Source organism: Ceratotherium simum, chromosome 29 (genome assembly GCF_057802395.1).
Source record: "Ceratotherium simum simum isolate JZ-2026a chromosome 29, ASM5780239v1, whole genome shotgun sequence".
Classification (NCBI taxonomy): domain Eukaryota; kingdom Metazoa; phylum Chordata; class Mammalia; order Perissodactyla; family Rhinocerotidae; genus Ceratotherium; species Ceratotherium simum.
In genome coordinates, this window is record NC_141928.1 from 29,205,317 (window position 1) to 29,229,971 (window position 24,655).

General features: G+C 38.1%; 1 protein-coding gene across 3 annotated transcripts in view; it reads right to left on the reverse strand.

Annotated features, from left to right (window-relative positions):
* The window catches only part of SLC44A1 (solute carrier family 44 member 1), a 182,224-nt gene that overhangs the window by 54,254 nt on the left and 103,315 nt on the right, over positions 1 to 24,655 (reverse strand). For all 3 annotated transcript variants that reach the window (XM_087419364.1, XM_087419363.1, XM_087419362.1), the window contains exons 6-12: positions 19,967 to 20,136; positions 17,996 to 18,085; positions 14,336 to 14,475; positions 12,990 to 13,176; positions 11,340 to 11,505; positions 10,437 to 10,593; positions 9,642 to 9,725 (exon numbers count right to left, since the gene is read on the reverse strand). In XM_087419364.1, the coding sequence (XP_087275490.1) occupies positions 9,642 to 9,725; positions 10,437 to 10,593; positions 11,340 to 11,505; positions 12,990 to 13,176; positions 14,336 to 14,475; positions 17,996 to 18,085; positions 19,967 to 20,136 (994 nt within the window). The remainder of the gene's footprint in view (positions 1 to 9,641; positions 9,726 to 10,436; positions 10,594 to 11,339; positions 11,506 to 12,989; positions 13,177 to 14,335; positions 14,476 to 17,995; positions 18,086 to 19,966; positions 20,137 to 24,655) is intronic.

The window sequence follows — 24,655 nt, forward strand, 5'->3', positions numbered from 1 at the left end:
ACTGATATTTATTAAAATACACACAAATCTTTCCAACATCCATTAACTTCTTCTCTGTCTTAGTAAATCAAACAATTTAACCTTTCCTAGATGTCTCAGGTGCATCACTGTGAATATCTGTGACGCAATATTATCATTTTAGCGATGCCTTAAAAGTTACACAAATGTGTAAAGTCATAAGATTGCTGTGCTGTTTCATCTGGAACCTATCATCACCTCCTTGGTGCTTTCTTCTATGATGTCACTTCTCACGGTTATTGTAGTAGACAGTTGTTTGTTGCCCAACATTTCAAACGCCTCCTTCCTAGGAGCAGGACCCCAAATCCCCTTTGAGAAAACAGCCCGTCCCCATTCTGAGTGGGACTGACACCACCTCCAGCTCTGGTGGGGTAGGCCTTGACTGATATAAGCCAATCAATCGGCATGTTCTACCCACCTGGCCACATGATTGGTTCAGGGATTGGTACATAAACTAATCAGAGCCAATGAAAGTAAAGATGTTCCCTGGGGCTTCTGGGGAAAAAGAAGTTTCTTTTCTCTTCCATAGGCACTCCTCACAGAGCCTCTCTCTCATTTTCCCGGACAGCAAGGTGTAAGGGTATGAACTGCCTTGGCTGTTTTTTGTTTTGGTTTGGTTTGGGTTTTTTGGCGAGGAAGATTAGCCCTGAACTAACATCTGTGCCAATCTTCCTCATCTTGGCTGTTTTGTCAACATAATGGGAAGAACCTGGAGCTGCTGGAGCTCACAGTGTGAAACTGAGGGTGAGGCTAACATCACAGAAGTCAGAGCAGAAAGAAACCAGGGGCTTGCACTTGGTGACAACGTTTGCACGATTAGCAACTAGCCAGATTTCTGGTCTTCTCAGTTACAGAAGCTAATAAATTGCTAAGAGTCTCTCCCCTCTCCCCCCTCCACCCCCCTTTTTCACTCTTTCTCTTTTTTAGGCCAGACTGAGCTGGCTTTGTGTCCTTTGTAGTACTGAGTTCCAGCTGACACACTTTGATTCAATTATAGCTGCTTCTGCTGCCCCATGTCCTCTTTGACCCACCAGTCACAGACTATGACTTTTTTCCCTTCTTTTTTACAGTACATTCTAGAATAGCATTGGCATTTTCTGAGAAATGTGAATAAGTATTATAACCTCAAATACGTCTGAGTCTTAGGAAGGGAAAGTATATGAGCTTTGTGACTAAAACTTATGGTCCTGAGGAATTTTTGGTTTAGTGCTGACCTAAAAAATTATTGGTGAGTCCAAAATGTTGAAGGTGCTGGAAAACTGCTAGACACAAAGGACTTACTTTATATTGTGTTGTCTATAAAGTTTTAAACACTGAGCTTGGGAGAGATAGTCTTTAATTTATGAATGTTCCAAATGTATGCTTGTTAGTTAGTTATTAGGAGCCTGGTATGAAGATGAGGTTTGAGTTATCAAAAATTTAATTTGCCATTATATGATTAAATTCACTGATTAAAAATGCAGAACATTTCAGGGCCAAGGAAAGAGTACTGTACTGAGTAGGTCACTACTTGTGGCTCATTAACTTTTTCAGTAACGGAGCAGTAGGAAATCATGGTGCCCTTTGAGAAACATAGTATGACTTTAATGTATGAAATCCCATTATACAAATTAGGGTAATTTATTATCAGAATAGATTACTACATTATGTTTACAGGTCTTTTTATCTCAAAAGTTAATATATACAATATTTTAAAGAACTCATACTATTAAGTTGTTCTGGTAGCATTCATTTGCTGCTTGCTCTCTTACATTGTCATCTGCCAGTGCTTCTCATCAGTTAAAGATAGGAGGCACCAAAGAGTTAACTACCTAACTGGAGTGGTCCACGTTTCTTCATCTTCTACAAAGCCTCTTTCGAAACATTTTGCCAAATGCCTCAATGACATCAACATCAACTATACTCTTGATCTTGTGTAATAGCAATTCTGCTGAAAAAACAATGGAGAACTTCCCAAGCCTGGTCTACTCTCAAAGAACCCAGATTAGTTCCCGGTTCTCACCAGTTCCCTATGTCCTCACAAAAAAACCCATTTAATAATTTATTCCAGAGCAGAAGTCATCAAACTACAACCTGTGTGCCCAATCTGGCCCGCTGCCTACTTTTGTAAATAAAGTTGTACTGGATCGCAGCCACGTTCATTTGTTTCCATATTGTTTATGGCTGTTTTCATGCTACAATGGCAGAACTGAGCAACTGTGAGAGAGACTATATGGCCCATAAAGCCAAAAATATTTACTATCCAGTCCTTTGCAGAAAAACTTTGCTGACCCCTGTTCTAGAATATTGCCCAGGATCAATATCAACCTCCTTTACAGTCTATGGAAACCATCTCCTTATCCCTTTTGAAATACAAACACATTTGACCATTTTTCTAGTCTTTTAGTACCTTTCTCCACAACTTCCAGTCTTGTAGGATCTTGCACTATAATTCTTCAGTTCAACAACTGACAAATGTCTTTAGTGAACTGAGATAAAACTTCCCTGGAGAGAAATACCTTATTTCCCCTATTCTAAGACATGATAAGAGACTAATGAACCAGTTCTTTAATAACAAGTTTTCAGGGGAAAATATCCCACCATATTAACTATGTATATTGATTATGAGAAGCTTCCTGAAGTAAAAAAAAGCATTATAATGTCTAGAATCAAGGATATTGGATAACCCATTTAAATCAACTGGGTACTGTCTGAAATCACGCCCCCTCAATGAGGACCGACAACTCACTCTCACCTATGCCATTCTACCCTTTCCAGTTTGAAAATGACTTTCCCTGAAAGGAGAGATAGAGGCAAGAGAGGATCCACACACCTCCAATCTCTCCTCTGTGATCATCAGACCAGCTGACTCCTGGAGAGGGCCCAACACTTCCAAACCAAACTATAAAAGCTTTTTTGTTGCCCTCATTAATTTTCAGAAGCTTCAGTGTGAGAATTATTCCTCCTCTGCTGCTTTTTTCTTCTCTCCCCACCCAGCCCTGCCCATTCCATCTACTTTTAGAGTGGTAGCCTATTTATTTGTAGACATGGAAGGAGGCAGCAGTGATTTCTTTTCTCCACTCATCAGTTCCAGGCTTGGATATGCTCATAGAAATTTAGGCTTATTGGAAATATTCCTACAGATCTGTGCAACTCTTTTGTATTCAACCTCTCTGAAAAAACTAAGTGGATGATTTATAAGCTCTTTCTCTCACTCCCAAGGCAGGAAGGTCAAGACGACCTCTTCAGGAAGAAAAACGTGCTACAGATCACTGCAGGCCAAGGAATTTTTCCTCCACTTCTATACCTCCTAGTCTAAAAGGATTCACGTTCAAGTTCTTCAGAAATTGAGTCGTTTATGGTTTTAGCTATTACTGTTCTCTGAACTTTCTGCAGACCACTTAGTTGAGATTTGTAGAGCCCACCTACCTCCTTCTCAGACAGCCTTCCTGATCCGGAGCTAACCTGCCCACGGGGAGGCATCAATGATTACCATTTAGCCGATGTTTAACATCTGCTCAGGCAGGACACAGGCTTGAGACTATTCAACTCCCAGAAGCAAGATAAAAGATGAACACCATCCAGGAATCTTTTTAAAAGGATGCCTATTATTAGCCAAGCGGTCACTAGTAGCTTCTTGACTGACATGATAAAGTGAAAAAGCACTGGTCATGTAGAAGAAAATATCTTAGGGCAGAGGGTCACCATGCAGGTAACCCAGGCCTGCACGGCTGTCACATTTTCACACCTTCTTTCCTTTCTTCACTTACCCAGAAATTCTCTTAAAGTTTAAAATCTTTACATAATAACTCACTTAATAGGGGCAAGGTAGACAGCAATGGTAGGAAAAGGTAAATAGGTATGTGCCACTCTATGTGTGGATCATTGTAAATTAAATAAGGGAAAAGGCAATTAAATGATCCCTTTCTTATTTTGAGTGGGGGATGGAGAAGCCACAAAGTCCAACCTCTACTATATATTTCATTCAGTTTGGTTCTAAATTCTTAGACTTTTTAAGGGGTATAAGAATTAAAAATATGTTGCAAATCTTAAATTAAATAGATTGTCTTTAAAACCATCACTTGTCTTAGTTTACAGCATGATACATAAAAATTTGAGATGTCTGCATATTCTCTATAATAAACTATATTTTAATTTTCTATATGTTACACAAAAACATGTATATATTTATATGAGAGGCAGTGCGATATCATGGCAAGAGCTAGGCAAACTTAGATTTGAAAACTTCCTCCACCTCTAGGGCATGTGATCTGCCAAAAGATGCCAGTCTCAATTTTCTCATCTATAAAACAGAGGAAATGAGCCTTCCTCAGAGTTGTGGAAAGAAAGTGATAATGTATATAAAGTGTTTAGTATAGTATCAGGTAGAAAGTGATCAAATAATATTCTCTATGACTCTCACTCTTACTATGTAGAGAAAAGCTTTATAATCCTAAGAGCTTATCAGCCAGAGATCAGATACCCTCCAGTGTTAAATATACTATCTCCGAATGGTGTCAAAGTAAACTGAGGCCTAGCCGGCCCTGGTGGTTAAGTGGTCAAGATTCTGCGCTCTCATTGCCACAGCCTGGGTTTGTTTCCTGATCAGGGAACCACACCACCCATCCATCGGTTGTCATACTGTGGTGGGTACGTGTTTCTGTGATGCTGAAAGCTATGCCACCAGGATTTCGAATATAAGTAGGATCACGCATGGTGGACAGCTTTCAGTGGAGCTTCCAGACTAAGACAGAGTAGGAAGGACCTGGCCACCCACTTCCGAAAAAAACTGGCCATGAAGACCCTATGAAGAGCAGCAGAGCATTACACAGGGTTGCTAGGAGCCAGAATCCACTCCATGGCACTAACAACAACAAAGAACCCCACCAAAGTCTGAGTAATCCAATGACCAAAAGAAACAGATTCTAGTTGTAACAATCTCTCTACTTAAAGTGAATTCTTTCTGTTAGATTAGATGTACAATCACCTTCACGTCACATTAAGATAAGCACCTGCAGAAACAAAGAGCAGTTCACAGTTTACTCTATTTATTTACAAAATTCTAGCATCTATGCTATAAATAGTTAATGGCTTATTTTAAAAATCTAAAGCTCTTTTTTGAAGCCAGCTATATTTTCCATGCTGTCTGGCATTGGAGCATGGTTTTGGATTATGGAATTTCATATTGTGCTGCAAAATGAGTCCGGCCTCCTCTACCCGCCTACCAACACTCTTTTCTACTATTATCCTCTAAATTCTCTAGAGCAGTGGCAACAAACTGGTGGCCCATGGACAACTGACATTGTGTGGCCCAAAGACCTATTTGCTCTGGCTCACTCAGAGTTATTTTTTTTTTTTTAATTAGCTGTCAACATTTTAATGGCAGGAGATAAAATGCAAACATCCAGAATCCTGGCTTCTCTTGGGAAACTGGAAGAGTTAGAAGGTGCCTATAAACTCTCCCATGGCAACAATATACTAGAGCTAAGTAGTGACTGCCCTGTTTGGATGGAATATGAGCTCTCCAGTTTAGCACAGTCTCTACCACTCTCTATTGCCTTGGACCCTGCCTGCTGCACTCACTCACATCAGTAATGTAATGGACCTCAACTGGCCCTGCAGGGGTTTGCGTTGTCTAACCTACTCAAAGGCTTTTAACTTCAGGGTGCATGCTGATCTTAGGAGTGACAGCAAAAGAAAGGACAGGAGAAAAAAACGACAGAAAGGGACATTAACTAACTCATTGTTAACTATTTCCAAAGAGTACTAGACAAAACAGAACTCTAAATGGGAGATTTGCATGTAATGTGTGAGCCACAGTGCCTGCCTGGCCCATGGTAAGTGCTCAATAAATGTCAGCTGGCTTTATAATTAGTATTATTATTTCACTTAACTCTACTGAATAATCTAAACATAATTTCAGAGAGTAAACAGGTGAATAGACAAGAAATCGAAAAATAAGAATGAGAAGGATTTGCCTCATAAGATACTTGAGATATATAATGAAGCTATAATAAATTAAATATTGCAGTACTGGTATAAGAATAGGCAGATCAATGGTACAGAAAAGAAAGTCCTGAGACAGAGTGAAGCATGATATATAAGAATTAATACATGATTAAACTGGCATTTCACAGCAGAAGAGATTAATCACTAACTGGTCCTGGGACAACTGATCAAATCCCAGACAAACAAAAGAGTTAAGCATTTAAAAAAAAAGGGGAGTCGGGTGGGAGGGAAGGCCGCCCCGGTCACGTAGTGGTTAGGTTTGCCCGCTCCACTTCAGCTGCCTGGGGTTCATGGGTTTGGATCCTGGGTGCGGACCTATACACCACTCAGTCAAGCCATGCTGTGGCGGCATCCCGCATACAAAGTAGAGGAAGATGGGCACAGATGTCAGCTCAGGGACAATCTTCCTCAAGCCAAAAAAAAAAAGCAAACCTCTAAAGAACTATATAAATTATTTGATCTTGAGGTGGGGAAAACCTTTGTAAGCATAAAAGCCAACCAAGAAACCATAAAAGAAAAGTTTGAAAGACTGGACAAGAGAAAAATAAACACCGCTGCACGTTAAAAAATGTAAAAGAAACTGTGGCAGTACTACAGGATAAGAGTCGCCATGCTCTGAGGGCCTGCTGTGTCCCAGCATGCCTACAGAGCGCTGTAGACTCTCTCTCTCTTCATCCTTACAGTAATGGGCAGTACAGACACTATCATTATCCCCATTTTACAGATGAGGTTTATAGACTATCAGACTTTACTACACTGAAGTGAAATATTACAAACTTTTTGTCAAAGCTAATAATATGTATTTTAATGAAAGTAACTACTTTGTTAGCATGGTGAGATTATGGGTGATGTTTTGTTGTCTTGGTTTTCCAAACTCTTCAGTATTTTATATTACATTTATTTGTAGAGAAAATAGACACATCTTTAGAACTACCTTTTGGATTATCTTTGCCACAGCTCTCTTATCTTAGAGTAAAACATTGGGAGTTCTTTATAAAACAATAAAATGGGGGAGAGCGATAACAACACTTACTAGGTGCCTACCAAGAGCCAGGCACTGTAAGTGTTGATATATCTGCATTATATTTCATCCTGCCCTAAAGCCTGTGAGGATAGGTATATTTTCCTCCACTTTCTGAAGAAGGAAACTGTGACTCAGAAGTTCCATTAAGCTTACCAAACAGTTACACTGTTAGAATTGAAACGCATCTTCAACATCTGGCTCTCTCCACTCTACATCCCCCTAATTATACATTGTACCCTCTCCGACAAGGCTATAAAAGTGTGGGCTCAATCCTACGTGTGTGGAAAAAAGGAACTTCATTTTCAGAAAGCATTGATAAGTAACAGAGACAAAATGAAAGGTGTGAGCCGACTCTCTCATCTGGGTGCCAGCTACGGCTTGATCTCAAGCAGAGCACGAAGCTCAAAACCACGGAATGTGTGACAGCACTGAGAGGGCGCCCCTTCAGGCACCGCACATCATACCCTTATACACTACTGTTTTTTTGAATTTTAGAAAAGTCTCTGGAGCTCATCTATCCAGTGCTGCCATGATCCTCATCATCTTAGACTTCAAAAAGATGAGTGCCCACCCAGCTCTGAAACATTCCACAGGAACAAGGGTTAAAAAAATTCCACTGGCAACCGATTTTTATGCTTAACCTGTCATGGCAGGAAGTTTTCTAATATCTTCAATATGTTGACATGAAGCACCACTGGCAATCAGCCCCCACATCGCAGCACGTCACGTTCCCGAACAGAACTACTAAGGATTAGTTCAGAAGCACTCTCTCTAATTCGCTCACGTATTTGATTTATTACTATTTTAATGCTTCCCTTGAATCTTCAAACATCATGCCTACCTAATGAAGACCCAAAATGGACAAGACCTGTACAAGAAAGACCAACACGCAGTTTGGATATACATCTCAGAACTATCCATATTAAATCATTAATGTTTAGCTTGGGGTGAGCTGAAAACTTTGGATTTTTTCCCCTGGTGACTGACCATCTTGACATCATGTGACTTGTTTTCTTCCTTCAGTCTAACTGCACATCTCCCTTTTGAGACTCTTTCTTACACTTTTATATCATCCTATTAGTCTTTTTTAATGCAAATATTCACTGATTAATAACTCATTCAGAAAATATTTAAAGACCACCTATAGTGTACCAGGCACTGTGATAGTTTCTGGAGAGACAAAAATAAGATAAGATCTCTGTCTTTAAGGAGTTGAAAGTCTAAAGCTGGCGATAAAGAAGTAAATAGACAATTTCCATAGAGTGTCCTTAGTGTTTTCAGAGGCATGAACTGGTGTTGTAAAAGGGCAGTGGAGGGACTGGGGTGATGAGGGAAGGCTCCTTGGAGGTGATGCTCAGGCGGAATCATTAAGGATCAGTAGGAATTAGTCAAGTGTTAGAAGGAAGTCGTTCTGGGCACATGTGGGAAACTGTGAGAGCAAAAGGTACCTGTAGGAAGATGGTGGGAACTGAGAATAGAGAGCTGGGTTTAGCATATCTCTCTGAGGATAAGCTATTTAGTGATGGGTACAAAACATAATGATGATTATCTTTAGTGCATCCATCAATTTTTTTGATAAGGATAACTTGGTCCCAAACCAAATTTTAAAGAACATACTTTTTCCGATTGTTATGGCTCTTACTCGTTATTTTAATAATGACCTTCCAAGCACTTTACATCCACAGAGTATTATGATCTACAAGAATGTATTTTCCTAATGAAATCTCATACCTACTTTTTCATATTAACCATGGAACTCCAATAAAGCGAACTCCAGGCATGCTCAACACCATGGCCACAGGACTATCATCCTTTGACTATCCTTGAGTGAATGGAAAGTACAATGCTACTCTTCAATCACTCAGAAGTAAATGGTGAGAAAGTCAATTTTTATCTCTGGTCTATTAGATGAGGGCATCAGTACTTTAGAATTGATATTCAGGGAATGGAAAGAAGCAGTAAAAAAAAAAAAAAAAAAAAAAAAAAAAAGATGAAGAAAAGATAGAAAGAGTGCTTCATAGCAAGCCCTGCATGCTCAGATACAGAAAGACAGAGAACCAACCCACTCCCCTAAGAACTGTTATCCCCTAAGTATCAATTCCTCCATTGACCTTAGAAATAGCACTTCCTTTGATAATGTTTCCCAGGCTAGTACCCTAGTCTTTGCAGTTGGGCCAAAAAAAAAAAAAGTATCAGCATAGAAAGCACACTAGTTTTCAATAATAGCAGACAGTTGCAAAAAGGAGTCTCACAAGAGCTTTTGACTAAATTAAAGCTTTCAAACAACATTTAAAAGAATTAAAGAACTATGGCTAGAGTAGACAGATTCTGAGGAAAAATCAAAGGTGAATTAAAGGCTAAGAGATAAATGTCTTTCCTGAAAGATGAACTCTAATGATATTTTATCCATGTATTACAATTAATTAGTTATGAGCCTTGGTAAGAACATATGTTACTTTTAAAAATATGATTGAAATAGATATATACAATGTACAACACCATAAGATAAACATAACATCTTTCAACTAAGTTCAATTATTGTATCTTGGAAAAAGAAACAATAAATCTATCTTTGAAAGTGAATGTTAGATTTATTTTTAAAATATTTTACCTGATTTAAATAATTTAGGCACTTTTCAAGACACCAAAGGCAACAAATGCAAGATTTCAGCACACATCGAGCACAAGCATTTTCCTAGAAAGGACGAAAAACAGAAATAATTAAAAACCAAAGAATCAAACCATCATATAGAATATTCTAACTATATGAAAAATAAAATTTTTAAAAATCACAACTTATGCTTGAAAGCCTCCACACCCACCCTTTTTTTTCCTCAAAATGTAATGGCTGAATTCTTTTTAATCAGTTTAACTCAACGTTTATTTATTACCTACTGCATACAAGACGCAGTAAGGTATATAAGACCAGCAAGAAACTTATAATCTAGGAGGAGGAAAAAAAAAAAGCTAAACATTTAAAAGGTTAGAATCAGAATACGATATAGATACTAGCACTATGAGAGGGGAGAACAGAGAGAGACAACATCATTGGGGAGATGGGAGGAATGAGGGAAGGTTTCTAGGAAGGGGTGGCATTTGAGCTAAGCTATGTTGAAATGCATGTTATTTCCACAGTCAAGGACAGGGAAGAGGTTCCAAGGAGGAAGGTGAGTCAACACAGAGGAAGAGAAGCATAGGACCCTTTGGGAAACCAGTGATCAGATGGATTCTGCCAGAGCATATGGAGCACAAGAGCAGGAGACAAGCGGGAGGACAGGATTCTACTTTGCAAGGACTTGGAAGAAAACGTTCGCAACTGTGGACTCAACGTTGTCGGGAGCTTTACATGCAGAACCGAGGTCCGGAATATGCCCACAGAAAGTCCAGAAAAGTATTTTTTCCTTACCTTTCCTTTGAGCTGACTGTGCATGTACATAAGGATCATTCGTGGAATTTTGACCAATGTGATAATGAAAGATCCTTTGGCCACAGTACCAAGGTGATAACGAATAAGGCGATTCACTGATGCCAAAATTGGTGTAAATGGCAAATTCCTTTTATCCCTATTTTAAAAATGACCAAAAAGACAATTAAAACAAGGCTAGACCAGGATGGAAACACAGGAACGGTTTAGAGTCCAATGCAGTGAAAAATCAGTTCATTTTTCCTAGTCTAGCTTTACAACAAAACAGCAAAGTAATATGCAACAGATGTACCATATAAAATTAATGTTTCCTTTCTCTATGGTAGTTTCATGGGGTTTTTATGCTCTAATACTTTAAGTTAAATAAAACTGTGCTTTGAAAGCTCTTATTAGTAAATACTTATGGAGTTAATTGTACAATTAGAAAATGGAACTTAAAAAGATATTCAATCTAGATCCGGCACCTTATTATAATAGAAAATCATAACGCCTAGAGCTTATTTCAGCTCTGAAGTCAGGAAAGGGAGTCACAACACTTGTTCTGATCCAAACAAATTAAAAAAGCTTGCTGTCCTTTGATGGACTTTTATATAATGCAAAACTATATAAGACACTACTACAAGATTTATTCTTCCGCTAAACACAATTTAAGTTATATCATGATTTGCTGTTCTGCTTCATTTTTTGAGAAAGTTACAAAAAATATAAAGAATAAAATAATAACCTCCCATTTTCCTACCTCCCAGACTTGTCAACTATAACATTTTGTCATATTCACTTTCAATTACTTTTTAAAGAAATGAAGCTCTTACCAGCCTCAGTTCCATGTCCTTCAGACACAATCACTTAGATGATCTTAAGTTTTCTGACAGTATAAATTCTCACCTCGTAAAGTAGTATGTTACCACAGCTCCTGCCACAGTCATCTGCTGACATGCTAGAATAAATTCACTGATCCAAATCAAGCCCACCGCATGGTACCACCACATGTACTGCAGAGGCCCGGAAATTCTGAACTCCACAAAGCCTTCGTCATTCTGAACAGCACTGCCTAGGAAAATACCAAGGAAGGAAAGGAGAAGCACATAAAGTATAAATGAAGAAATACGGGCCGGCCCTGTGGCTTGGTGGTTAAGTGCGCGCACTGCGATGCTGGCAGCCCGGGTTCGGATCCCGGGTGCGCATTGAGGCACCACTTCTCTGTCCATCCTGGGGCCGAGTCCCACATACAGCAACTACAAGGGTGTGCAGCTATGACATACAACTATCTACTGGGGCTTTGGGGGCAAAAAATAAAATAAATAAAATCTTTAAATGAAGAAATAATGGCTACTAAATGGAAAAGATTAATCTCATTTCCAACAACAGGTCCCTACCCCCAAACCACAAACTTTATGGTCACAATGCTATTTCATTAAGGGACAAAAATAATTATTGCTTGAAAAGTTGTGAAGCCAAACATTATACGATTATGCATTTTGTTTTCCCCTAAGGTATCACATATAGCTTTTAAAAGTTGTCCTATTTCGGGGCCGGCCCGGTGGTATAGCGGTTAAGTGTGCGTGCTGCTCTGCGGTGGCCCGGGGTTCAGATCCCAGGTGCGCACCGACACACCGCTTGTCAGGCCATGCTGTGGTGGCATCCCATATAAAGTGGAGGAAGATGGGTATGGATGTTAGCCCAGGGCCAGTCTTCCTCAGCAAAAAGAGGAGGATTGGCAGATGTTAGCTCAGGGCCGATCTTTCTCACACACACACAAAAAAAAGTTGTCCCATTTGAATATAGTTCTTACATTATCAATTATTTGGTTTAATTTGGTTTAATCATTTGATTGTAACTACCATCACATTATCAATTATTTGGTTATGCGTGAATTTTCAAATACTTCAATTTTTTTTTCAGAGCTATTACTTATCCAATAATTTTAGATCTAAATTATTAGCAAAGTACAGAAATTAATATTATAGTCAATTGGTGAATGTGTACTGAATGGCCAAAGAAGTTACATACAAGCTCACAATCCTTACACCACTCCTCACAATTAATTCCATTTAGGCATAAGCTTTGATATTAACTATGGCTACAAGCAATTCTGACAGTCTAACTATGAACTCTACCATCACTAGGAGCTCCCCCTAGGTTCAGGTCATTTCCAAACTAGAAAATCCCAAGGCAGCAAGTTGATTTTGACTATAAATGGGGTTTGAGGCAACTCCAGAATAGCACTGTATTCATTAGTTCATTTCAGAATAAATCCAAATATCTGAGTCAGTACAGAAGTTTACTTCAAATCCATGACCATCTCAAAACTAGGATGCAATTCCAGGCCTTATCTGGTTGAGACCCACTTTGCTAAGATGATCTAAAAATCATGATGAGGGAATGGGTTTTGAAGAGCCATAACCACTACTAGTTCTGATGGTTATGAAACCTTAGTCAATAAATGTCTTAAGAATTATAGCTCTCTGATGTTTTAAAATATTTTAATGCAAACCAGATTCACCACTAAGAGAAAGAAACAACATGTCTTCTTACCAGCAGTGCCAAGAAAAAGAAGTGTCATGATCCAGTACACCCAAAAGAGGACAAGGGCAAAGAAAGTCCAAAAGGGTTGGAAGACTAGCAGTGGCAAGTGAATGAAGACCTTGCCAGCCACATGGAACAAGGCGATGGTGAGAGCAACACGTTTGCGCATAACCAACATTATCAGGAACAAGATAACCTGTATGGAGAGAATGGAGGGAATGGTTTCAGTTACTGTTTTAAGCAGTAAAAATAGAAACCAAACAATGGTGGAAATTTTTAACATAACCTTTCATTCCAAAATGGGGAAGTACATTCTCTGAATCCCAATAATACTTTATCAGTCTGTCTCTCTCTTACAACACTTATCATTTTCAACTGTATATGAAAATGTCCTTTAAACTAAACATAATCCTTTTCTCCATTCATTACGAATCAAAACATGTTGTTTGTCAGTCAGGATGAGACTCAACTTATTTGAATAGATACACGCTTGTCACTCTGAAAATAGAGGAGAGGACCACATACCACGACTACAAAAGCGCAGGAGGTATTTGTACTTCATTTCTTTTATTGGGCTAAGAGCTCCTTAAGAGCAGGGTCCATGCCAGATTCACCCTCTGGCCCCCCTCACCTCGCCCTGGCACCTGGCACAGAGAATCGTACTTAAAAGATGACTAATAAATATCTGTACAATAATAGCAAGCAACTATCTTTTCACACCAATGGTTTTATGGTGGCTTTATTTTTTGTTTCTACTGCTCAAAAAAAAAAAAACTTACTCCAAGAAGTGGACTGAGGTTTTTTTCCCTTATCTCAAAGAGGAGAAGGTGATGAACCAAAGATATGAGTATAGATTATTTAACCACATGTTAACTAGTAATTTTACTGTATAGTGGCCTGGCAGCGAAGCTCACCTATGTTTTTAAAATAATGTTGTTAAAAGAAGTGTTTAAAAGGAAAAAAATGGGAAAATACTAGTGAACAAGTAAATGGAATGATATGAGGTGGCCTATTTCTTAACATACTTTTCTGTAGTAAAGAAACTGTTTTTAAAAAAGTAATTACATTGTCTTATGACAATCAGAAATATGTTCTTCCTAGCAAATGATAATGTAAATATTCTAGGTGAAAATCCTCTCTCAAAAAGCAGGCAGCGCAGAACAAAACGTTGCATCAAACAGCACTCATCAATTAGGGAAGCCTTCTGAAGACTTCTGTGTGCGTCCTGCACTGTGGGACAGAGACTGCATGTAACGGAGATCAGGGTTAGGCATGCAATAGCTAGGCATGCTTCATTAATGATCTCCGGTAAGTAAAAACATGGACCTGAAAGATACAGCTCAGCCTACACTCACTGTGAACACTGTGGCTGAAATGGCATAGATGAGGAGGGCCCGAAGATTGTCTTCAGCTATCTGAAGCTGTTCAGGAATAACTGTTTCTTTGGGAGACCTTCTTTGCTTTGCATACAGCCACCACAGTACACCTGTGCCACCTGGAGACAAAAAAGAATTGTTTTTGCAATAATTAGCACAAGAAAATGTGTAACATAAATCCTTAATTTTCCGGACCCTCCCTACAAATCATCGTGGGACTAACGCAGCAACAATCCATTTGGCTGGGAGGTGCGTGGCTATAACTTTTTGCCTTCATAAGGGGAGCTCCAATTACTCCACTATCATCTTCCACATTAAGCACTTACAAATCATTCAGTGTATCAAATGAACTTCCTTCAACTTTATCTATTATTGACTCTGAGGCTGAGAGACAGCCAGCCAGACAGACTCCTGAGAGGAAATGGTCACAAAGAGAGCCTCAGCACCTGTTTAAGCTGGGGAGCCTGTAGGAAGCAAGTAAGGGTCATAGAAATTAGCAATGCAGCTGAAGAAGGCAAAGATCTTCTCTGTTGTACTCATCACAATAACCCCAGAGCCGGGCACTGACACAGTCGTGCAGTTATCTGCACAATGAATAAATGAAGATCAAAAGAGCAGTCCCCACCAAAGGTAGGAAATCTTTGATAGCTTGATAGCAGTGGGCAGTAGGGATGGGAGTTTTTACGTTCATTACCGGTTCAGAGATTCTGAGAACTAAACTGAAGAAGAGAGGCAAACCTGCCTCCATATAAGAGAGCTGCACCAGACACCTTCTTTCAATCCATTCAGCAAACGTTCCGAGTGCCTGTACCATCTACTGTTCTAGGTGCTGAGATAGAGCCCTGAACAAAACCAAGTCCCCACCCTCTCCGCTTATGGAGCTTATATAGTAATGGGAAAACAAAAAAATAGGGAAACAAGTGAAAACATAGTATACCAAGTCTAAGAAAAAAGTCACCTGGAAAGAGGACAGAAAGTGCTGGGGCTGGGGAAGCGCTGCAATTTTATATAAGATGGGTAAGCAAGGCCTCACTGGGGAGCTGGTATTTGAGCAAAAGAACCAAAGACAGGGAGAAAGCAATCTATGAAACTATCTAAGGAAAGAGTTTTCCAGGCAAGAGGTAAGAGCAAGTTCTAAGATGCTGAGATGGGACCACCATGCCTGATAGGAGGAGGCCACTGTGGCTACAGCAATGAGCAAGGGGGAAAGCGATAAGAGATGTGGGCAGAGGAGGAGCTGGGGACCAGATCATACTGTAAGGCCTTGTAGGCCATGGTATGGAAACGGAAGATTCAGAGTAGAGATGTGTATACACAGGTGGACGAAATAAATGCCTGGGAGATATGAAACTGGGCTGAGATCTATGCAAATCAACCTGCCCTCCATCTGCACTCAAGAGTGAATGGTGTCAAGGGGAAATTCCAACCTTACCTGTTGGCAAACACTGAGCATGAATTTTTCTTTTATTGAAGATGGGTAAACAAACCACAACAACCAGGAGTCTATGAAAACTATTTCAGAGAAAGGGAAACACTTCTATTTTGAAATCTTGAAGGTTCAAGAAAATTGTTTAGAAAACCGTTTTTTTTTTAAAGTCAGCTTTTTTTTTTTTTTTTTTTGGTGAGGGAGATCAGCCCTGAGCTAACATCCGTGCTAATCCTCCTCTTTTTGCTGAGGAAGATCGGCTCTGAGCTAACATCTATTGCCAATCCTCCTCCTTTTTTTTTTTTTTCCTTCCCCAAAGCCCAGTAGATAGTTGTATGTCATAGTTGCACATCCTTCTAGTTGCCGTATGTGGGACGCGGCCTCAGCGTGGCCGGAGAAGCGGTGCGTCGGTGCGCACCCGGGATCCGAACTCGGGCCGCCAGTAGCAGAGCGCGTGCACTTAACCGCTAAGCCATGGGGCCGGCCCAGAAAACTGTTTAATATTCTCAAAAAATGGAATAAAATGCATTCTCTACAAACAGGAATAAAAAGTTATAACAGAAAGCCTGAAATTCAAGGAAAATAGATTGAGAAAATAATGATGACATCAAGAAGGACACTGTTCACAACAGCCACAGAAGATATCATTTATTAAACATTTAAATTTGTGCCAGGAACTGCGCAACAGATGTGACCAAGTTTAATCACTACAATACTATTAAGTGGGCAGTATTAGCTTCACTTTACAAGTGGTACAACTGAAATTTAGGAAAGCATGCCAAATGTCACATACCTAGTAAGTGGCAGAGCTGGGATTCAAGTCAACTTTTATTATAAACACTATCCATCTATTATAAATTGAATGTTTGTGTCCCCCCAAAACTCATATACATATTGAAATCCTAATCCCCAACGTGATGGTACTTGGAGGTGGGCCTATGGGAGGTGATTAGGTCATAGGAGAGGAATCCTCCTGAATGGGATCAGTGCCCTCATAAAAGAGACCTCAGAGAGCTCCTCCCCACTTCCGCCATATGAGGACACAGCAAGAAGATGGCCAGAACAGGAAGCCAGTCCTCACCGGACACCAAATCTGCTGGTGCCTTGATCTTAAACTTCCCAGCCTCCAGAACGGTAAGAAATAAATGTTTGTTGTTGACAAGGCATCCAGTCTATGGCACTTTGTTACAGCAACCCAAACTGACTAAGACACCATCTAAACACAGAATCAGATATGAAGGCTACAAGCTGAAATGAAAAGAAAGATGGCTAAGAGAACGAAGAACTACAAATAAGATGAAATTGAAATAACAAAATTAGGTAGTCGAGTACAGAACTCAGAGTGAAGAAAACTAAATCAGCGATATGGAAGATAAACTTGAGGAGTTCTTCCTGAATGTAAACAAAATGGCAAAAGGATTAAAATGATAATTTAGAAGATGATAGCAGAATAATGAATATGACCTTAAGAAGAAAACCACTGGAACAGAAACAATAATCAAATACAGAAATAAAGAAAACTTTTCAAAGTTGAAAAAGATCCCCCTAAAAAGAGATCATAGGCAAACTTAGTTAAGATTCAGAACTAGACAAAAAGTTTACATTATAAGGATAAGTTAAAAAATTATAAACATCTAGGTAAGTGAGACAGGTTATGGGCCAAGGAACAAAATTTAGGCTGGTCTTCAAGTTCTTCTCTGAAATAAAGTACAGACACATGGGAACATAGCGTACCTCAAGAATTTTACATGCCACAAATTCAATATTCACATGTGTAAGGCAAAGACAATCTTAGATAATCAAGAGTTGATTAGCAAAGGCTCCCTTCACTTGCCAGGCAGGGAACACGGGAGGAATCCAGTGACAATTACAGAGCAAGAAGCAGAACAGAGCCTCAATCGCTTTCTTTTCTCTTGGGCTCTTCCCACAAAACTGATACAGACAGAAAAACGTTAGCCCCTTTTAAAAAATATCTCCACTTGCTTTTACTCCAAACGTCAATGATCTTGCCATTTTATTTGATTTAGTGATCTCACAGTGAACTGACCTCAATCTAATCCACCTACCAGTCTTTTTACAGTTTATAATTGAATTCACAGGTCTTATAAGAGGAAAATTATTTAAAACAAAGTAGTTCTGAATTGAGGGATTGTTAAAAGCAAACTTGAACTCTCAATTCTAATTACTAAAAAACAAAGGAATAAGCAGCTTACCAAGTGAACCCAGTATGACCAGAATTGTTAAGATCCACACAAGGACTCTTGATATATACCTGATTATCACCATCAAAATCATGGATAGAACTGCAGGGAAGATAAACAGAGAACACATAGAATATTATTTGAAAACATTGGACAATATAAAGAGAAACTCTCAATTGTTTCCTCCTAGGAAAATAATTTGTTGCTATTGACAAGTTCTTAATCCCAATTTAGGTAAGAAAGGAAACTGGCTGCTTTTGCACTTGGACTTTGGTACTTGTGCCACTTGAATAGCATCACTTGAAACCAAAGGCACCTAACTGTGGGTTTATAAACAAACGACAGGAAAGAATACATGCAAATGCACATGGTGACTCAAAAACAGCACAGGGCTGTTGTGGATTCACCACGGGAAGACATGAGAACTCACATGCAAACACACATACCCACACACAAAGTAGAGAATGACATGTCATGTTGGTGACCAGAAAATTATCACACATAGACAGAGATCAGTAAAATTAGCCACTACACTGTATCTTTTTCTGGTTGTTTCTCCTCTAACACTCTAAGAGATGATCTGACCCTATAGAATAATATCCTGAAGCCCACTGAGGCCAAAATTCCTCTGGCCTCATTTCTCAACTGAGGTCAGGGGTCCCGATTGAGAAGCTCTTCAAAAAGGAGCGAGGCTAAGTTTGAGTTATTTAGCCAACTCCTCTATCCACCCCAAACTAAATTCCAACGTGCTAAAATCTTGAGTGAAAATCTCAAAAAAGAAACTGGGAGGATTTAACCCTTGCATGGGGAAATTCATTTCTGAAATTATAATTTGTTCATCTTTAAGTATCTAAAGGCCTATTTCACAGACAAATGACCAAAGATCTTAAGCCTTAAAAGAGAACCATTGTAATAAAAAATGGAATTCCCATGGCTTAACATTATTATCACTATTTTTACGGTTTGGACTTTTTCTTCTTGGTTAAAGTATTCTACTATTTCAAAAGCCAAATAATTTTTATATAAAACTAGACTAACAGTCAAGTTTCTCTGGGCCATTTGCAAAGCCAAATAAATGGTTGGGACCTGTCACTAGGTAACATTATTAAAGTACTCACTTTTGCAACAAATGTACAGGAACCAAAAACAAATGGGAGCGTTTCAAAATCACAGAAATAGTTTTTCATATGGACAGCATTATTTCAATTGAGTCAAGTACTACCTAAGCAAAAAGAAAATACTCTCTCATGACAAGACGGAAATACAGCTAGTCTTCTCAGTGTCTATAACTGTTGTTAACAGGTATAAATACTCATTTTACTTATATAATGAAATAGTTGTTTGGTTCCTACCCAACTAAAAAGGTTTCTATATTCTGATATGGCTACATATAGTCCTAGGATGATATAGGGAATTTACATCTTGAAAATAACATTTTTATTTGATTACATTATCTACTTATTGGTCAGAAAACTCAACGGCTAACAAGTGGAGATTTCCTAATTTTTCCAGCAATACTGTGTTATTATGAATTGTAGCAATGAAAAAAAAATTACATATTTCAAAAGTAATCTATCAGAAATCTGTGTTCTTTAATGAAAATATATAAGAGAATATGTGGCCTCTTGTTATAAGCAAATAAGACTTTTTGAATCATAACTAAAAACAAAGGGGCGTTGATTCATTAAAAGAAGCCTCCTGCTATCATATTAAAGGTTATTATAGACTTAGTAACCAAAGTTTGGGAAAACACCAGTTTTCTCCAATGAAAGAAAAAGAAGGGAAATGAGTTTCAGATATATATACATAAATTTTTAAACTATGTATATATTTTTAACTATATATAATCTGAAACAATTATTTTGGCTATGGGAAGTTAAACATTTGACAAGTATCCCCAGTTGTATTCATATTTTGGTTAAAAGACAGAACAGTCTTCTACTGCAGTACTATGCAATAGCTAATAATGAGAAAAACAATTACCTAGTGATAACAAGCAAAGTCCCAATATAATTTCTTTGCTGGTCATTACTCCACTAATCAGCCTGTGTAAGACACTATTGTCACTGACAAAGGTGATCAGGGCCTCTGCAAACTTGGCATAGCAGGAAATGTTCACAGGAGCACAGCGATGGAAGAATGGAATAGGTGCACTGGTGACACAAGAAAAAAAAATCAGAAAAAAAATTACTCCTACTTAGTATAAATGCCACATCAAACACACAAATGAAAGGTGAATATGACTGCAATACACTCCACCCTCCACACATCATATGGGAGCTAAGAGCTGTGAGCTTAATGCTATGAAGATGACTGTCATGGGCAGTGACGCAAATCTTACCACAACCTTATCACAGAGGGTGGAGTGCATATTCCAACAGAAGACATTACCCGCCCCTTCTGAAAAGAAACACACACGTATACACACACGTACGCACATATAAAACCACCAAGAGCAAAACCAAACACTTGAACTCCTCAGCCTTCACATCTATATCAATCAATGGCAGATGACAAAACTTACAAACATATACTTCATTGAACTGAAAACGAACAAGCTATTTAAAAATAAAAGGCACACATGCTTTTGCTCGAAATGTGCCACCGTCAACAGACTGTTTCCTCTATCAGAACAGCATATAGAGGAATGTTTGTTTGGGGCAGAAGCTTAATAACTCTCATATAAATTAGTCACTCTGAGACCTCAATATACAGCATAATATGCATCTATTTAAAACAATAACCATGAATACTAATGTATGGAAACACGACGTAATAGTACAAGGGGAAAAAACAAAAATTTATGTCTAATGTGATGATTGCACCTCTGTATAAAGGATATATCCATAAGAATAAGAACAGAAAAAATATAAACAAATGAAAAATCCCTGATTTGTTAGGGTGATGGGATTCTGGGCTATTTTCCTTTCTTTTTACATGTTATTATTATTATGAGATTATTTGTGTCTAAAAAAGAGGTAATCAGTTCTATCAGGCTTATTCTGACTGCAGCTTTTACCTGTGAAGGAACAAAACCGTGTGTGAACTGTGACATAAATCTGGTTTGTTATAATATGGTTCCACTTTAGCTTCTGAGAGCATGGTATACATCTAATCAATGAGAGATTTTAAACAAAGCTCCACGAACACGCTCTCAGTTGTGAATTGTTAAGATTCTAAGAGAGCCCGTATGTGCGTCCATGCATGAATACACACTTACGTGTGCATTAATTTAAAATTTAGCCATCACTAACACGAATCTCACATTCTGAGAGTTATTTGTGGGACTATCAGTCACAGCTGTAACATAACATTTTTGACTGTAATGATATAAGTGTGTTTTCATTCTTGGTTGGCACTGTATTCTGGTCAAATTAGTGGATAAGATTATATCGTTGAACACCAAATTCCAAGGTTCCTAATCTCAGCCAAGCAACCTTATATGACCCGAAGCAAAACACTATCTTTGTTTCCTTCCTCAAAAAACAATAAGACTATAAGTGAACTGTGTATTGATTTTTCTTACATGTTGGTAAATGAGTACCACTGGGAGTAAGAATAAGCAACACCTTCTACGCTGTTTATCTACATGGAACAATAGATAATATAATTTTAAAGATCTAGCCTTATCTTAGTTATGCTTCAGTAAAATGTATCCAAAAATGATGATGTGACAACATGACATGATTTTTGTTCATTTAAAAAAATTTGCCTCTTGTAGCCTGTGGTGTATTTGTATATACCTCCAAAATGGTGTCAGTGCAAGTTAACGCCAAAGATTTGATATTGTGTCAGAAACTGCAGAAAACCAGAGCATTCTGAGTAATGCCTGAATTACAGGTATGCAGACTATCATTTTTTTGACCAAAAGTTGTTTCACTAATGATGTAAAAAGATATTAAATTACAGAAAACTTTTAAATGAAATGGATTTAGTTAGAAATAATACAGGAACGAATCAAATAGGAAGAACTATAAGTTCCTAAGTCAATGGAGGTAGATTTGGGAAAGAAACCTTTAAACTGACAACTTTGTTGTGACCTGTAACTGTTTTTCTCCTGATGCTATCTAGATACTGTCCCTACCAGGTTAATGTCCCTGTCTTAGGACTTCTAACCACATATATTTTTTGTGTGTGTGAGGAAGATTGGCCCTGGGCTAACATCTATGCCCACTTTCCTCTACTTTATATGAGATGCTGCTACAGCGTGGCTTGACAAGCAGTGCGTCGGTCCATGCCTGGGATCCGAACCTGAGAACCCCGGGCTGCCGAAGCGGAGCATGCAAACTTAACCACTACGCCACCAGGCTCGCCCCTAAGGACTTCTAACCATATTTTTAACTAAAGCCTGGTTCTTTGTCCTTCAAAACTAAAGTCCTCTCTGCTCCTTGATTATCTACATCTTTATTTGCTTTATTTATTACCTTATCATCACTGCAGTAGCCTCTGTATAATTCACTTGCCTCCAACCTTGAACATAACATAGATCCACCTTAAGGATGCTGATGTCTTTTTCTTATTTTTAATATCCACCAATTTTCTTGGCTCTGCTCTCCCGCTTCCTTTTTCCTGTCAGAGAACTATAAGAGAACTTTATCTGCTGTCCAGAGGTGGCTCCACTTACGTCTCCCATATCCTAACAGGATGTTGATGTATTTTTATACTCAAAGAGAAATACACATCATTTCCAAAAGAGAGTGGAGCCTGTGATAAAGGAAAGAAAACTGGACTTGGGTTCAAAAGCACCAGGTGACTCTCCTAATGTTACACAGCTGCATGTCATTCCACCTCTCTCTCTCTCTCAGTTCCTCCATCTGTTAGTTGAAAGGGCAGGAGTAAGTCCTCTGTAAGTCTTTTCAGATCTTAGTAATAATAATAATAAAGAGCCCACCCACAGATCAATAATTGTAAATTAATAGGAGCAGCATGCCCAATACCTTTAGTATTTTTCTGCTTTTCAGACTTAGAATGAGGATAGGTGATTTGAAAAGGGAAGGATTATACTATTAAAATTCGAATCCTTCATTTTTATTTAAGAGGAAATGCTGAGTAATATCTGCTCTACCCCTTCAAGTCATTTTTACACTGTATATAAACACTTGGCCAGTTGGAAGGAGTGCTTTACAAGGATCTTTCAAAGAAGTGGCGCACAATATCAATAGTCCCTTATAATTTAATCTATGTCAGTTAAAAAAAAAAAATCCCTGACAGATCTAAATTTGAAGGTTATAAAATTAGCACAAGCTGATTAACTACATCGTCTACCTGATGGTCAAAATCTGCTCTTACTGGTAAGGAACAACAAAAATAGAAGCCAAAAAAAAGAGAAGATGATGTTTAGACAGAGTAGTAAAAAATAAAATTAAATACTTCACTTTAAATTATAAAGCACTAGATTCCCTTGTATGTCATTCTTTTTTCTCAACTTTTCCCCTAACAGAACAATTTGACCAACCATGACGAGTTTATGTTCTTATTAAAAAATCTAAGTAATCATGGCATTGAAATGGTTTGTCTTATATTTTACCATTTAAATCCCATGTGATATAATGAATCTAAGAAGAGATGAGTTAGCTGATTTCATATACCTCTCAGAAAATAATACTTCTGAGAACCCGCTATATGAGATTATTTCTACTTTAGTGTCTAACCTAAATAACACACTTTCTGCCTCTTAATTAAGAGGACAAGCATAAAAAATTCTATTTATAGTAAGATTTTTCTACCTTTCGAAGCCCACAGAATATTGAATCTTTAAGAAGTCAATGTAGTCCCATTACGAACTGATGCTGTTTCACATTATTGAAACATTAGTCAACAAGAACAAAACGAATTTATAATGAGTCTTTTAAAGATTTTTTAAAAATTAGCCACTCATAGGAAAATTGTATCTTACCTTGGCAAACATACTGTCCCTTTGTTACCTTTAAGTCAGACTATCACAGTTAATGAGCTCCCTCAAAGTATTGTGACAAACAATCCCTAATATTTCTTATCCATACGCCTTCATAAGAGAAGACAGGAGTGTACATCTCCCACAATTATTTTAACACTTCAGGTTATAAATAAGCAATTACACTTGATTTCTAATTAAATGTTTTATTTAAGAAAGAATAATAATAAAGGGTTCCAGTAATATCTCTATAGCACAGGAAAGGCAGGAAATAAGTAAGTCAAGAATCTAATGGCAATATTTTGTTTTCATACAAAATACAAAGTTTTCATACATTTCATTCCTTTTCTCTCTTCTTTCATTCCTGTACTTTTTTTTAAACTAACTGTGGTATAGACTTTACAAGATCTTAGATTCAAAATCTGATTTCTAATAATTAGTTGTGAGGCCTTGGATAATTCATTTAACCTCTCTTCTATTTCCTCATATATAAATTAGGGACAATATAGGCTTTTGTGAGGGTTAAATGAGATAATACATATGAGAAGCTTGTGGTGGCTGGCACACAGTAGACAACTTAAAAATGTTAATTTACCTTGAATCCTTCATTTAATAAAGATAAATAGGTAACATTTTTTTTCTTGGCTATTAGTTTCTCATTTCCATATCATGTTATTAATTCCCCAACACCAAATATCCTTTCTGGCATCCAGAGGCACCAAAATCAATGTTTGATGAATAAACTGAATTTGTGTAATCTGTTCCTAGCATTGCAGTTC